The sequence below is a fragment of the Geotrypetes seraphini genome, chromosome 4 (genome assembly GCF_902459505.1).
Source record: "Geotrypetes seraphini chromosome 4, aGeoSer1.1, whole genome shotgun sequence".
Classification (NCBI taxonomy): Eukaryota; Metazoa; Chordata; class Amphibia; order Gymnophiona; family Dermophiidae; genus Geotrypetes; species Geotrypetes seraphini.
The window spans coordinates 193,954,716-193,970,756 of NC_047087.1; the positions used below are offsets into that span (position 1 = coordinate 193,954,716).

The 16,041-nt window shown below is 47.4% G+C and overlaps 1 protein-coding gene across 2 annotated transcripts in view; it reads left to right on the forward strand.

Annotated features, from left to right (window-relative positions):
- FAM149B1 (family with sequence similarity 149 member B1) overlaps positions 1-16,041 on the forward strand; it is a 156,052-nt gene that overhangs the window by 67,559 nt on the left and 72,452 nt on the right. Inside the window, exon 6 of one of the 2 annotated variants that reach the window (XM_033940635.1) lies at positions 14,743-14,934. In XM_033940635.1, coding sequence (XP_033796526.1) covers positions 14,743-14,934 — 192 coding nt within the window. The remainder of the gene's footprint in view (positions 1-14,742; positions 14,935-16,041) is intronic. The other variant, XM_033940636.1, reaches the window with a different exon arrangement.

Sequence of the window (16,041 nt, forward strand, 5' to 3'; positions counted from 1 at the left end):
AGCTCAGCACTACACAGATGAAAGCCTTGCTTGCTGATTGGTCCGGCGGGGCGGGGCCGCCGGACCAATCAGCAAGCAAGGCTTTCATCTGTGTATGTGCTGAGCTCACTGCTCAGCATGGCTATTTCCCGCCGCGACGCCGGACTTAAGCTGCATGCCTGCGTGACACACTACTGGAGCCGCAGCAAAGGTGGAAAAGAGCCACATGCGGCTCTGGAGCCGCAGGTTGCCGACCCCCGGATTAGGGTCTGAACATGAGAAATCGTTTGCTTCCTTCATTCATCCTAAGCCTAAGCCTTCTACCTCTAAAGGCTTCAGGCCTCTTCCATCTTACCAGAGACGTTTTCCACAGAGAGCAGCTCCTTATACACGAGCACCTACTAAGAAACAACCACAACAACAGCAGCAAAGGCAGCAAAAATCTCAGACTCCTGCTGCGCCTAGGCCTCTCAACCTTTTTGACCATCTAAACTAAACTAAACTAAACTAAGCCTTAAGTTTATATACCGCATCATCTCCACGGAAGCGGAGCTCGACACGGTTTACAAAGCTTAAAAATACAAGAGAAGGGAGAGTTTACAAGAGCATATGAAAAAGGGGGAAGTAGGCAGGAGATGTTATATATTAGAGAAAAGCCAGGTTTTCAGTTGTTTTCAGAACAGTTGGAGGGAGCCCAGGTTCCGCAGCGGGATAGTGAGATCGTTCCAAAGGCCCGTGATTTTGGAGAGGAGGGATCTTCCCAGTTTGCCTGCATGGGGGATGCCATGTAGAGAGGGGAAGGATAGTTTATGTCTGTGGGCGGATCTGGTGGTAGCAGGCGTTTGAGCGAGGAAGGATAGAGGGATTAGTGGTGGAAGGATGCCATGAATTATCTTGAAAGCCAGACAGGAACATTTGAAGTGAATTCTGGAAAGTACAGGGAGCCAGTGAAGATTGGTAAGTAAGGGGGAGACGTGATCAAATTTGTGTTTAGCAAAAATCAGTTTGGCCGCAGTATTCTGGATGAGCTGGAGTCTGCGAAGACTTTTTTTTGTTAGGCATAGGTAAATGGCATTACAGTAATCGAGTTTGGATAAGATGATGGATTGTACCAGGACGGTAAAGTGTTTTTGGTGGAAATAGGATCTAACTTTCCTCAGCATGTGGAGGCTGAAAAAACATGATTTTGCCAAGGAGTTCAGGTGATCGTTGAGGGAGAGGGAGGAATCGATAATGATGCCGAGGACTTTGCTTGAGAACTCAAGGTGAAGAGCGGGACCTGTGGGTAGAGTGAAGAGGGTGGGCAGGTGTACTAACTTTGGGCCGAGCCAGAGTAGTTTTGTCTTTGATTCATTTAATTTCATCTGAACAGAGAGGGACCAGGCATGAAGTCTCATTATGCATGAGGTGATGTTCTCTTGGAGGTTTGTAAGGTTCTGGTCTGTTTCGAGGAGGATAAGGATATCGTCTGCATATGTGTATATTGTTTCAAGGGGGGATAGTTTGAGAAGCTTCAAGGAGGTCATATACATGTTAAAGAGGATAGGGGATAGGGGAGAACCCTGTGGGACCCCGCAGGATGGTGTCCACGAAGCGGATTTGGAGCCGTTTGCGTTGACAATGTAGGAACGTGCGCGAAGGAAGTTTGAGAACCACTTTAGGACAAAGGAGTCTATTCCTATCTCGGAAAGTTGGTAGATTAGTATGTCGTGGTGCACGATGTCGAAAGCTGCGGAGAGATCGAACTGTAGGAGAACAGCAAATTTGTTTTGGGCGTGTAGTTGTTGCACCTTTGAGATTAAGGAAACTAGGAGGGACTCGGTGCTGAAGTTGGGCCTAAATCCGAATTGGTAGTGTTGGAGGATGGAGAATCTCTCTAGGTAAGAGGAGAACTGGGTGGCGACTATGGTCTCCAGAAGTTTTGTTAAAAGAGGGATGTTGGCTATGGGGCGGTAGTTCGATGGTAAGGAAGGGTCAAGATCGGCTTTTTTCAGAAGAGGGGATAAGGCAATGTGGCCCATTTCTGAGGAGAACAGGCCCGATAGTAAAGCTTTGTTTATAAGGTTTGTAAGGGAAGAGATGGCCTGCGCTGGGATGTTTTCGTAGAGGTAAGATGGGAAAGGATCTAGGATGCACTTGCAGGATTTAAGTTTCAGGCAGAGTTTAGAGATCTGGGGCTCGGATACAGGTTCGAAAGTAGTCCATGATCTGTCAGCAGGGATAGGATCGGAGTCTTTCAGTGGAAGAGAGTTGTAAGAGATAGCTGGGGGGAATGAACTCTTTATGGTAGTGATCTTCTCGTTGAAAAAATTGGCTAAGTCATTTGGAGATAGGTGGGTGGGGGAGGGGGAGGAGTCGTTTTTAGAAGTTAGGTTTCGCCAGATGTGGAAGAGTGTACTGTTTTGGTTTTTTGATCTGGAGATTTTATCTCCATAGAAGATCTTCCTAGCTTTTTTTAGTATGGAGTTGTAGGATTTGATGTTTTCTCTCCAGGATTGCCTATCTGAAGGGGATTTCGGTTTTTTCCATCTTCGCTCTAGGGCTCGGCATTTCTGTTTTAATTCCCTGTGGTATGGGAGATACCAGGGGGCCTTGTGAGAGTAGGAGATGGATTTTGTGGCTAGAGGGGCAAGAGCACAGTACGTGGTTTCCGAAAGAGTCACCCAGTTGTGCCAGAATGCGTCTGGGTCCGTGTGAGTGGGAAGAGGAGGGAATTTGTTGAGGAACTGGGACCAGAATAGTTCACTAGTGATTTTTTTGCGGTAGGTGATGGAGTTTGAGGCTCGGGTAGGGGTACCAAGGACTGACATGAAGACAGGGAGGCAAAAAGAGCCTAGGAGGTGATCAGACCAGGGGACAGGTTCCCAACGGGTCTCGACAGTGGAGGTTTTGTGCTCAGTCAGGTCAAGGAAGCTGATGATGTCGATGGAATGCCTCTTTTCGTGGGTAGGGGTGGGCGGTGGGGCGGTGAAGCCTAAAGAGATGAGGAAGTCTTTGAAATCAGTTGTGTCCTTGTTGGTGTTGTCCTCTAGGTGAAGGTTTATGTCGCCAATGATCAGTAGTCTTTGGAATTTTAGATAGGCCCTTGTTATGGTCTCAAGAACAATTTCAGAGGATTTGTTCCAGGGGGTGGGAGGGCGGTAAAGTAACAGGATGCCTAATGGGTGGGGATGAAGTTCGTCATTTATTGAAGCTAACATGAATTCTAAGGAAGGATGGCTGCCCTTTTCAAGAAGCTCAACATTAAAGAATGATTTGTAGAGAAGGGCAAGACCTCCTCCTTTCCGGTTTATTCTAGGGGAGAAAAGACCATGGTAGCCTGGGGGACAGAGTTCATTTTGAGTGAGTAAGTCATCTTTTTTGATCCATGATTCAGAGATGCACAGAAAACCCGGATCACGATCCTCGAGTAAATCTCTTATTATTTGGGTCTTATTTCTGACGGATCTGGCGTTACAATAGAGGGTAGGGACTGGGGTGAGAGAGTCTGAGGTAAGGTTGGGTAGGTTTGCTGGGGGAACTGGTTTCAAGGAGGTGAGGTTAACTCCTCGGTGTTTTTTGAAGTGATGGGGTCTGGTGGGTACTAGCGTGGGGATTCTGAGGCCAGGACAGGTGTTGTTGATGAATGTGGTATCGGGAGAGTTTGGGGGGAGAGGTTTTTGAGAGTGGGAAGTGTTTGTGAGGGAGAGGAGAAGGAGGATAAGGGGCCAGAGTGAAGGCTTCATGGTTGGAGTCAGGTGGGCCAATGAGAAGGGTTAGACAGAGAATTTGCCAGGAGGAGGGGAAGTGGAAGAGAGAGTTGAAAGAAACAGGCAGTGCAGTTAAAGATAAGACAAGGAGTGTATCCTGGGGTCGGTTTAAATTTTTTTTTTTTTTTTTTTTAATTGGGATTTGCTGACTAGGGGGGGTCAAGTTAAATGTACACGTTGCCAGTTAAAAAGTTGGGCACGGGCAGCTGCCCGAAGTTGCCGGGCTGAGAAGTGAGGAGCAGCACCCGAAGGCAGGGGAGCTGCTCCTGAGGAGGTCAGGCGAAACTGTAGGGGTTTCGGGGGCGGAGCAGGGCTCTCACGCGGCCCGAGTCTCAAGTTGAAGTTAGGAGCAGCGCCCGATGGCAGAGGGCTGCTCCTGAAGAAAAAACAATGAAACTCGCAGGGGACTTCGGGAGGCGGAGCTGGACTCCCACGCGGCCCGAAGTTCCTTCCTGCGGCAGGAGGACAGTTTTTTTCGTTGGGGCAGCTCTCGGTTTCAGTGGGGCTGCCCTGAAGAGAAGAGCTGTGTGAGCTGCTCTGCAGGGGACTTCGGGAGGCGGAGCTGGACTCCCACGCGGCCCGAAGTTCCTTCCTGCGGCAGGAGGACAGTTTTTTTTCGTTGGGGCAGCTCCCGGTTTCAGTGGGGCTGCCCTGAAGAGAAGAGCTGTGTGAGCTGCTCTGCAGGGGACTTCGGGAGGCGGAGCTGGACTCCCACGCGGCCCGAAGTTCCTTCCTGCGGCAGGAGGACAGTTTTTTTCATTGGGGCAGCTCTCGGTTTCAGTGGGGCTGCCCTGAAGAGAAGAGCTGTGTGAGCTGCTCTGCAGGGGACTTCGGGAGGCGGAGCTGGACTCCCACGCGGCCCGAAGTTCCTTCCTGCGGCAGGAGGACAGTTTTTTTCGTTGGGGCAGCTCTCAGTTTCAGTGGGGCTGCCCTGAAGAGAAGAGCTGTGTGAGCTGCTCTGCAGGGGACTTCGGGAGGCGGAGCTGGACTCCCACGCGGCCCGAAGTTCCTTCCTGCGGCAGGAGGACAGTTTTTTTCGTTGGGGCAGCTCCCGGTTTCAGTGGGGCTGCCCTGAAGAGAAGAGCTGTGTGAGCTGCTCTGCAGGGGACTTCGGGAGGCGGAGCTGGACTCCCACGCGGCCCGAAGTTCCTTCCTGCGGCAGGAGGACAGTTTTTTTCGTTGGGGCAGCTCCCGGTTTCAGTGGGGCTGCCCTGAAGAGAAGAGCTGTGTGAGCTGCTCTGCAGGGGACTTCGGGAGGCGGAGCTGGACTCCCACGCGGTCCGAAGTTCCTTCCTGCGGCAGGAGGACAGTTTTTTTCGTTGGGGCAGCTCCCGGTTTCAGTGGGGCTGCCCTGAAGAGAAGAGCTGTGTGAGCTGCTCTGCAGGGGACTTCGGGAGGCGGAGCTGGACTCCCACGCGGCCCGAAGTTCCTTCCTGCGGCAGGAGGACAGTTTTTTTCGTTGGGGCAGCTCCCGGTTTCAGTGGGGCTGCCCTGAAGAGAAGAGCTGTGTGAGCTGCTCTGCAGGGGACTTCGGGAGGCGGAGCTGGACTCCCACGCGGCCCGAAGTTCCTTCCTGCGGCAGGAGGACAGTTTTTTTCGTTGGGGCAGCTCCCGGTTTCAGGGGGCTGCCCTGAAGAGAAGAGCATAACCATCTAATACAGAGCATAACCTCCATCGTTCTGCCTCTGTCCGCCTTCCCATTGGAGGTCGTCTCCATCATTTTTACCACCGCTGGGAGATGATTACATCAGACCTCTGGGTGCTGTCTGTCCTCAAGGAAGGATATTCTCTTTGTTTCCTCCAGATTCCACCAGAGTTTCCTCCAAGAGATTATCCTTCCAATTCATCGCAGACCTCCCTTCTTCTTCAGGAAGCTTTAGTTCTGCTTCATCTCCGTGCCATCAAGGAAGTTCCCTTGGAACAGCAGAGCAGGGGTTTTTATCCCGTTACTTCCTAGTTCTGAAGAAGGCGGGCGATCTACGCCCTATCTTGGATCTCAGAGCACTCAACAAATTTTTAGTCAAAGAAAAATTCTGCATGTTGTCTCTGGCATCCTTATATACCCTTCTAGATCAGAATGATTGGTTATCAAAGAGGCGTACACTCATATTCCCATTCATCCAGCCTCTCGACAGTTCCTCAGATTTCGGGTGGGAAATCTGCATTTCCAATACAGAGTGCTACCCTTCGGCCTGGCATCATCTCTAAGAGTTTTCACTGAGTGCCTAGTTGTAGTAGCAGCAGCTCTGCGGAACCATGGTCTACAGGTGTTCCCGTACCTGGACGACTGGCTCATCAAAGATTCAACATCTCAAGGGGTTATTGTAGTGACCCAACGGACTATTTGATTCCTTCAAAGTTTGGGGTTCAAAATCAACCTTCCTAAGTCCCAACTACAGCCCTCTCAAACTCTACAGTTCATCGGAGCTGTCTTGGCCACTGTACAACTCAGAGCATTCCTTCCTCAGCAGTGTCATCCCTCACTTCGCTGTCAGCGAGACACATGATGGTTCTCCTAGGTCACATGGCCTCTACAGTTCACGTTACTCCTTTTGCCAGACTTCTCAGAATCCCTCAGTGGACCATGACATCTCAGTGGGCTTAGGCTTTCGACCCACTCTCTCAACACATCAGAGTGACTCCTTTTTTGAGACAGTTTCTCCACTGGTGGATGCTCTTTTCCAATCTCTCCAGAGGTTTACTGTTTCAAACACCCCCTCATCAGAAGGTCATCACGACAGATTCTTTGACCTACGCTTGGAGGGGCTCATCTCGACGGTCTCCATACTCAAGGCCCTTGGTCCAGCACGGATCATCAGCGTCACATCAATCTGTTGGAACTCAGAGCAATCTCCAATGCTCTCAAAGCTTTTCAGCATCTTTTTCACAACCAGGTAGTCTTCATTTGGACGGACAACCAAGTTGCATGTACTATGTCAAGCAAGTAGGAACAGGATCTCTCCCTCTTTGCCAGGAAGCTCTGAAGGTTTGGAATTGGACAATCCTTCACAACACCTTCCTGAAAGCTGTGTACATTCAAGGAGAGAAAAACTGTCTGGGGCACAAACTGAATTGTCTTCTACAACCTCACGAATGGACACTCAATTCTTCGCCTCTTCATCACATTTTTTCTCAGTGGGGAACTCCTCAGATAGATCTCTTCACGTTTCCCCACAACAACAAACTGCCTCAGTCCTGCTCCAGGATATACTCCCCATACCGACTGGAGGCAGATGCTTTTCTACTGGAATGGAAGACTCAGTTTTTCTATGTGTTCCCTCCATTCCCTCTCATACTCAAGACACTTGTCAAACTCAAACAATACCATGCCACCATGATTCTGATAGCTCCTCGGTGGCCCAGGCAACCTTGGTACTCCCTTCTACTTCATCTCAGCAGCAGGGAGCCACTACTTCTACCAGTTTTTCCCTCTGCGTACACAGAGTCAGGGATCTCTACTTCATCCCAACCTGCAGTCTCTAAACCTGACAGCTTGGTACCTCTCAACTTAACTGTCACTCTACAGTTTTCTCAATCTGTACAGGACATTTTAGAGGCTTCTAGGAAGCCTCTAACTAGACAATACTACAATCAGAAATGGACTAGATTTTCTGCTTGGTGCACCATTCATCACAAGGCGCTTCAATCTACCTCCTTGTCTTCAGTTTTGGATTACCTGTTCCATTTGTCTTAATCAGGCCTCAAATCCACATCCATTTGAGTCCATCTCAGTGCAATTGCTGCTTTTCAACAGCCTATCGAAGGGAAACTCCTTTCTGCTCATCCTGTGGTTTCCAGATTTATGAAAAGTGTTTTCAATGTCAAAACACCTCTCAAACCTCCTCCAGTGGTTTGGGATCTCAATGTTGTTCTTGCTCAATTGATGAAGCCTCCTTTTGAACCAATGGCTTCGGCTCATCTCAAATATCTCACTTGGAAAGTGGTTTTTCTCATTGCTCTCACATCTGCTCGCAGGGTCAGCGAGCTACAAGTTTTAGTTGCAGACCCACCTTTCACAGTATTCCATCATGACAAGGTGGTCCTCCGTACTCATCCTAAATTCTTACCTAAAGTGGTTTCAGAATTTCATCTCAATCAATCCATTGTACTTCCAGTGTTTTTTGCAAAGCTCATTCTCATCCTGGAGAAACAGCTCTTCATACTCTGGACTGTAAGCGTGCTTTGGCTTTCTATTTGCAAAGAACTAAGCCACACAGATCTGCTCCTCAACTTTTTGTCTCCTTTGATCCAAACAAGTTGGGACATCCGATTTCCAAGCGCACCATCTCCAACTGGTTAGCTGCTTGCATCTCTTTCTGCTATGTTCAGGCTGGACTGCATCTATAGAGTCGAGTCACAGCCCATAAAGTCAGAGTCATGGCTGCATCAGTAGCTTTCCTTAGATTTACTCCTATTGAGGAAATCTGTAAAGCTGCCACTTGGTCCTCGGTTCATATTTTTGCCTCTCATTATTGTCTAGATGTTTTTTCCAGATGGGATGGCCATTTTGGCCAGGCAGTATTACAAAATTTATTCTCCTGAATTGCCAACACTCCCACCATCCCATTCTGGGTAGCTTGGAGGTCACCCATATGTTGAGAATAGGCTGCCTGCTTGTCCCTGGATAAAGCACAGTTACTTACCATAACAGGTATTATCCAGGGACAGCAGGCAGCTATAATCATAACCCACCTACCTCCTCTGGTTGGCTTCTCTGCTAGCTATCTGAACTGAGGAGACGTGCGCCCTGCATTGGGCGGGAAGGCACTCGTGCATGCGCGGTGCGGCAGTCGCAAACTTTCTAAAAGTTCTTCAAGCAAGTCTGCTTGCGAAGCTGTCCACTACTTGGCTCCATGGATGACGTCACCCATATGTTAAGAATAGATGCCTGCTGTCCCTGGATAACACCTGTTACGGTAAGTAACTGTGCTATACTGGCCTTAACTGAGGCTAGAGATGCCTGCAGTTCTGTGGATGTTCTTCTGAAATGTTTTGTAACTTTCAAATGAGTTGTTGCTGTGGCTTTGGAGTAATTTAAGCAGGCCAGCCACTCCTGGTTAGTTTCACAATTATTTCAGGTCACCTCCATTTGGAGAGAATGGCTGTCATTATGGTTTGGTGGCATCCCAGAGCTTTAGGAATGGGACAACTTTCCTGTGAGGAAAGGCTAAAGCAGCTAGGGCTCTTCAGCTTGGAGAAGAGACAGCTCCGGGATGATATAATAGAGGTCTATAAAATACTGAGTAGAGTGGAAAGGGTAGATGTAAATTGCTTGTTTACTCTTTCCAAAAATACTAGGACTAGGGGGCATGTTATGAAACTACTAAGTAGTAGATTTAAAACAAACCAGAGAAAATATTTCTTCACACAATGTGTAATTAAACACTGGAATTTGTTGCCAGAGAATCTGTTGAAATCATTTAGCTTAGCAGGGTTTAAAAAAGGTTTGGATAATTTTCTAAAAAAGAAATCCTTAAGCCATTATTGAGATAGTTTGGGGAAATCCACTGCTTATTCCTAGAAGTAGAGAATGACATGGTGACAAAATTCATCACCGTTCCCGTCCCTGCGGATAACCGCGGGAAACCATCTTCATGTCATTCTTTAAGGAGAGAGGAAAGAATCAGAGTATGAATGGCCACAACCACTGACCTGCAAGCTTTGCTTTGAAGAATGCTGGTGTAGAAGGACCAAGGCTGAAATAGACACTAAAAAATGACATGGGATTATTTCCCGCGGTTATCCGCGGGGACGGGAACGGTGATGAATTTTGTCACTGTGTCATTCTCTAATAAGAAGCATGAAATCTGTTTTGCTACTTGGGATCTAGCTAGCTACTTAGGACCTGGGTTGGCCACTGGTAGAAACAGGATACTTGGCTTGATAGACCTTTGATCTGTCCCAGTATGGCAATTCATATGCTATCAAAAGTTTGGCACTGGACTTGATGAGACTAAGATATCTGATCAAATCACTGATGTCTTTTTTTTGGTTTGGATAGTATGGATTTCTCTCATCAGCTGCACCACTGATATTATAAACTGGATCTACAACGTCTTCCTCACTCTCTGACTTGCTGCTCTCTTCTGAAGACAGCTGCTCTCTCTCTGGGGGAATGGGTTTGTGGAGCTCAGGTCAATGTGGCACCGGGGCGATGGATGAAGGAATGTCCGGATATGTGATATGCATGCTTGCTAGTTTGATGTTTTGAAAGGTCCACCATGCAGAAGTAGCAGTTGCTTGAGTGGTCAGTGGGTTCCTGCCAAATTCTTGGAATAGCAAACTTCATGGCTGTCTCTTCCCCTCTGTACCATCCTGTCTTAGGGGCCCTTTTACTAAGTTTACTCAGCTTGGAATTAATCTGGAATGTTTTGCAAAAAAAGTAACTGTCAAAATATCAATGTCCTGGTCACAAAAGCAAAGTTTGAGGAGAATGATAGCCATTTTCTAAACTTTTGTGGCATAGGCAATTATGAATGAACACTTATATCCAGGAATAAAAAAATAAAATAAAATTTTGTTACAGTGTTAACTAAGGGGCAGTTAATTTTTCATATGGGCGATATGGTGTTGGATAACTTTGGCACCTTTATAACAAGCTGCACTGAAAAATGGCTTAGCTCGTCCTTACACAACCCTTTCCCATGCACTAAGTACATTTCTAGTGTGGCCATCAAATAGGGCTTTTTTTCTCTTTGCTGCATTTCTGGCTGTGCACCAGTGTTAATGTTTGTACCAGCTGTTTTAAAAAATTAAAATAGGAGCACTTACCACCTCCTATTTAGGAAGTGTTAACTGCTCCTGTGTTATGGACATTCTAGCCAGTTAGCATGGCAGTCATGTCAGTGTTCTAGCTATCAGCTCATCTATACCCATTCTAATGTAAATACAAGATTTATGAATCGCACTACTATCAAATAATTCAAGGTGATTTACATCAAAAGAAGCCATACACATTCTATGGGAAAATCCAAAATCCAATCTATACATTCAAACTAAAATTTAAACAGTATCACATAAAAAAATTTTTAACATCTTATGAAACATAAGAACATAAGAATTGCTGCTGCTGGGTCAGACCAGTGGTCTATCGTGCCCAGCAGTCCGCTCACACGGCGGCCCTTTGGTCAAATACCAATGCTCTAAATGAGTCCAGCCTCACCTGCGTACGTTCCGGTTTAGCAGGAACTTGTCCAACTTTGTCTTGAATCTCTGGAGGGTGTTTTCCCTTATAACAGACTCTGGAAGAACGTTCCAGTTTTCTACCACTCTGGGTGAAAAAGAACTTCCTTACGTTTGTAAGGAATCTATCCCCTTTTAACTTTAGAGAGTGCCCTCTCGTTCTCCCAACCTTGGAGAGGGTGAACAACCTGTCTTTATCTACTAAGTCTATTCCCTTCAGTATCTTGAATGTCTCTATCATGTCTCCTCTTTTAAAGGGAGAAGAGGCCCAGTTTCTCTAATCTCTCACTGTATGGCAACTCCTCCAGCCCCTTTACCACTTTAGTCGCTCTTCTCTGGACCCTTTCGAGTAGTACTGTGTCCTTCTTCATGCTGGACGCAGTACTCCAGGTGAGGGCGCACCATGGCCCGGTACAGTGGCATGATAACCTCCGATCTGTTTGTGATCCCCTTGTTAATCATTCCTAGCATTCTGTTTGCCCTTTTCGCCGCTGCCATGCATTTCGCGGATGGCTTCATCGACTTGTCGATCAGAACTCCCCAGTCTTTTTCCTGGAAGGTCTCTCCAAGTACTGCCCCAGACATCCTGTATTCGTGCATGAGATATTTGTTACCGACATGCATCACTTTACACTTATCCACGTTGAACCTCATTTGCCATGTTGCTGCCCATTTCTCGAGCTTGATTATGTCACGTTGCAGATCTTCGCAATCCCCCTGTGTCTTCACTACTCTGATTAACTTCGTATCGTCCGCAAATTTAATCACCTTACTTGTCGTACCAATGTCCAGATCGTTTATAAAGATGTTGAAGAGCATGGGTCCAAGCACCGAGCCCTGCGGCACCCCACTGGTGACACTCTTCCAGTCCGAGTATTGTCCATTTACCCCCACTCTCTGTTTCCTATCCTCCAGCCAGTTTTTAATTCAAGTGAGTATTTCACCCTCGATTCCATGGCTCACAATCTTCCGAAGTAGTCATTCATGCGGAACCTTGTCGAACGCCTTCTGAAAATCCAGATATACAAAGTCAACCGGGTCACCTTTGTCTATCTGCCTGTTTACTCCCTCAAAGAAGTGCAGCAAGTTCGTCAAACACGATCTACCTTTGCTGAAGCCGTGTTAGCTGGTCCTCATCAGATCTTGGTCGTCAAGATGATCAATGATGCGGTCCTTTATCAGTGCCTCTACCATCTTTCCTGGTACCGAGGTCAGACTCACCGGTCTGTAGTTTCCCGGATCTCCCCTCGAACCTTTTTTGAAGATTGGTTTAACATTCGCCACCTTCCAGTCTTCCGGAATCTTTCCCGAATTGATCGACAGATTGGCTATTAGTTGAAGCAGTTCAGCTATAGTCCCTTTCAGTTCCTTGATGACCCTCGGATGGATGCCATCCGGTCCAGGGGATTTATCGCTTTTACGCCTATCAATCTGCCTGCATACCTCTTCTAGACTGACCATCAACCTTGTCAGTTTCCCATCTTTGTTTTCAGCATATTGCCTGATGGATTCCGGTATGTTGTGTATATCTTCTTCGGATAATACAGACACAAAAAATGTGTTCAGTTTGTTGGCGATGGCTTTGTCCTCCTTTAGCACTCCCTTTATTCCTCAAATAACTAACTTCAATTCTTTCTTGTACTGGTATATTATTCCAGATAGCAATTTCATAGCATTTACAAAAGAGTAATTGTCCTGATATGCCCCTTCTCATAAAAATTACCACATGAGCACTTAGGGGCTTATTCTATAAACGAACATCCCAATTGTAAGCAGTGGTAGGTGTCCTACCACTATCTAGCAGCCAATCGGGTTTTAAAACACCCAAGGCAGGCCACCTATACTGTGGGCGCTTGTCACAGGTGCAGATAGACCCCTAGGTATGAACATGGGCATGATTTTGCCCGAAAGTGGCCTTGGGTGAGCTTAAGCATCCCTAGACGTCTCCCTAGGGCTGAAACAGGCACCTGAAATGTAAGCCAGCAAAATGCTGGTCTATATTTCAAAACTAGATGCGGCCGGCTGAGCCACTCAAGGTAAGGGAATCCCCGATCAGCTGAGTCATGGCTTCGGGGAGTCCTGCCAGCTCAGTTGATTGGGGGAAAATACCCCTGCTGCAATCAGCCTAGCAGCTGTGGCAGGGGCCCACGAATTCCCGACACACGTCTGGAAAGTATCCCGGCAGGAGGGATGCCTACTTCCTCCTACCGCCCTGACATACACCTGAATTTGCCCAGCAGCAGGGATGCCCATTCCCGCCTAATGCCACCCCCCCCCCCCAAGTTGCTCGGCAGGAGCAATGCCCACTCTGTCCTGCTGCCAGCTTCCTGGAGCCCCCGAACCCGCACGAAGTTGCCCAGCAGGAGGAATGCCCATTCCCTCCTCCGCCAACCTCCCCCCCCCTCAGAAGCCCTGACACCTACCCAAATTTTCCCGGCAGGAGGGTGCCCACTCCCTCCTGCCAACACCCTCCCCCCCCGGAAGCCCAGAGTCAGGCCATGCCCCTTCCATCCTAGGATGCACCTGGAAGGAGACCTAAGGCCTGGGCAACTTGGGGGAGATCGGGGGCTCCAGGGGGTGGCAGCAGGAGGGAGTGGACATCCTTCCTGCTAGGCAACTTCAGATGAATGTTGGGGCTTCCAGGGGGGAGGGGGGTGGCAGGATGGAGTGGATATCCTTCCTGCTGGGCAACTTTGGGGAGGTTCAGGGACTCTAGGGGGGTGGCAGGAGGGCGTGGGCATACCTCCTGCCGGGCAACTTTGGGTGGGTGTCAAGGTTTCTGGAGGGTGGCGGCACAGGAGGGAGTGGGCATCCCTCCTGGGCAACTTTAGGTCGGTGGCGGGGCTTCCGGGATGATGGCAGCTGGAGAGAGTAGGCATCCCTCCTGCCGGGATACTTTCTGGGCAAGTGGCGGAGTTCGGGGGGTCCCCTGCCGCTCAGCTGATCGCAGTAGGGGTATTTCCCCCCTTATCAGCTGAGCTGAGCCAATTAGGCAGGTGTGATTCTGTAACTGGCGCCAGTTAGAGAATTGGGGGGTTAGACGTCTGTCTGTTAGGGCAGATGCGATTCTGTAAAGGATGCCGGTGTGCTTAGACATCTGCTGAGACCGACGTCCTATACAGAATCTGCCTATCACTGTCACTCATTTTGTATGTGGTAAGGACTCACAAAGTATTTGTGGACAAACCAAATAGCTCACGATAGTGTAGCTGCACTAACTGGTTAGCACAAGAATGCCCCCTCAAAAAAAAAAAGAAATTTTTAGCTCACTATTAACATGCACACTTTGTGAAATTACCCCAGGATATCTGGGTGTGTCTCGCAGTACTCCATTTTTAGCTATGTTAGGCGTGTGCTAGCGCCTAACATAGAGGCTCTTTTATTAAGTTGTGTTATGTGTTATACAGGTTTCCTATGTCTAACACTACATTATGTTTAAAGGTCATTGTGATTTATTTATATGCAATGACAGGAAAAATCATGAGGGGGAGAATTTTTCGCATCTCTGTACTCTTTCAAAACTGTTTAAAAAAGGAAAAATATATTTACAAGCTGTTATACTGGACGGCGCTGTAGGATGCTTGCTTGGGCATTTTAGATAGTGCTGTAGAGGAGTTAAGAAAAAAGTAGTGTGGGAAGTAGATCTAAGTGGCACAATATAGGGTGGTGGTATTGCTAAGGGAGTAAAGAAAGGCACTGTAGAAAGCATGTTTGAGGAAGTATAGAAGTGTAGATGTCATTGGTGATGGATCAGTCAAGGTGCCGTAGCCTAGCTGTATTGCATTACTACAAATATACAAATGTGCTATTTTTACATCTTTTTGAAATATAGTTTGTTTTACAGGTTGGGTATTTTTGGCACCAAGCTTCCTCTTTCCATTTCTCCTGTTAAGGATGATTCTGATTTCGTGAATCTGGCCCTGCCTTATTCCTTGCCTTATGACGTGGAAGAAGGAAGTGGTGAAGAAGTCATTGCATCAGAAGGAATAATAGAAGAATACTTAGCCTTTGACTTCAGAGACAAGTAGGTATTTTTTACTTATACAGACAGTGGTGCATAAGTAGCATGTGGGAACCTGAATGCTAACTGTGAAATTCTTTGAGCCATCGCTTGGATGGAAGGCATATTATACCCAATATTATTACGTTTGGCGCATACAAATAAGATTGGACAGAATTCAGGGGTGGAGCAAGATGGCAGATTGAGAATAGACCATGAGTGGCAGCTCTACTTTCTTATCTTGTTTCCTGCTCAGAGATGCCGTTAAAATGCAGGAGGAGTGCGAGGAGTCTTTCCCTCCTGAGGCTACCTTGACTCCTGTTGTGCTGCAGAAGCTGGATTCATTTGTCCTCTTTAAGACGAGTTCAGTGGAGGTGGGAGCTCCAGCTCAGTGGAAACTGTAGGGAGAGTCCCCATTTTCGGGGGAACTATCATTATTGCTCTCCGATCAAGTTCCTGTGTTGTTGCAACTGGCACACTTAGTGGTGTTGATAGTAGAAACATAGCAGAAGAGTGGCACGCTAACTGCTGGTGGAGGGAGCTGGAGATTGTGGCTCGACAGGTGGATTGCTGGTGGAGGTTGCAGGAGGAGTGTCCCTAAGAGCTGGGAAAGCTGAATCAACATCGTTTTCACAAGGTGCATCTATATCTTCAAGTGAAATGATTTCTTCTGGTAAGGAAACCCCTGCTCTAGTAGGTTCCAAAGTATTTACATTGGAGATATTAAGAGAGGCTTTAATCCAGTTAGAGGTCTCTATTAGGAATTGTTCCCTGGAAATTTCTTCTTTAGTACAGTCAGTTCAAACACTGGCTTTTGTACATGAGGAAAGTCTAAGAGACTTTAAATATCTAGATAATTCAATAAAGGAGGAGACTAGAAAAATTAAAGCAGTATAACCTGCAATGATAAAAGATAAAGAAGTTTTCAATAGAAGAGTGGAAAATTTGGAGAACCTAGTTAGACATCTTAACTTGCGACTATTGAACTGCCTTAAAATTAGTGCAGTATCACCACTGGAAACTTTCAAGAGATATCTTGTGGAAGTTTAGGATGCCTCAGGAGAGTTACCGTATTTTCACGCAAATAACACGCACCCGTATAAAACGCGCACACGTGTATAGCGCGCAGAA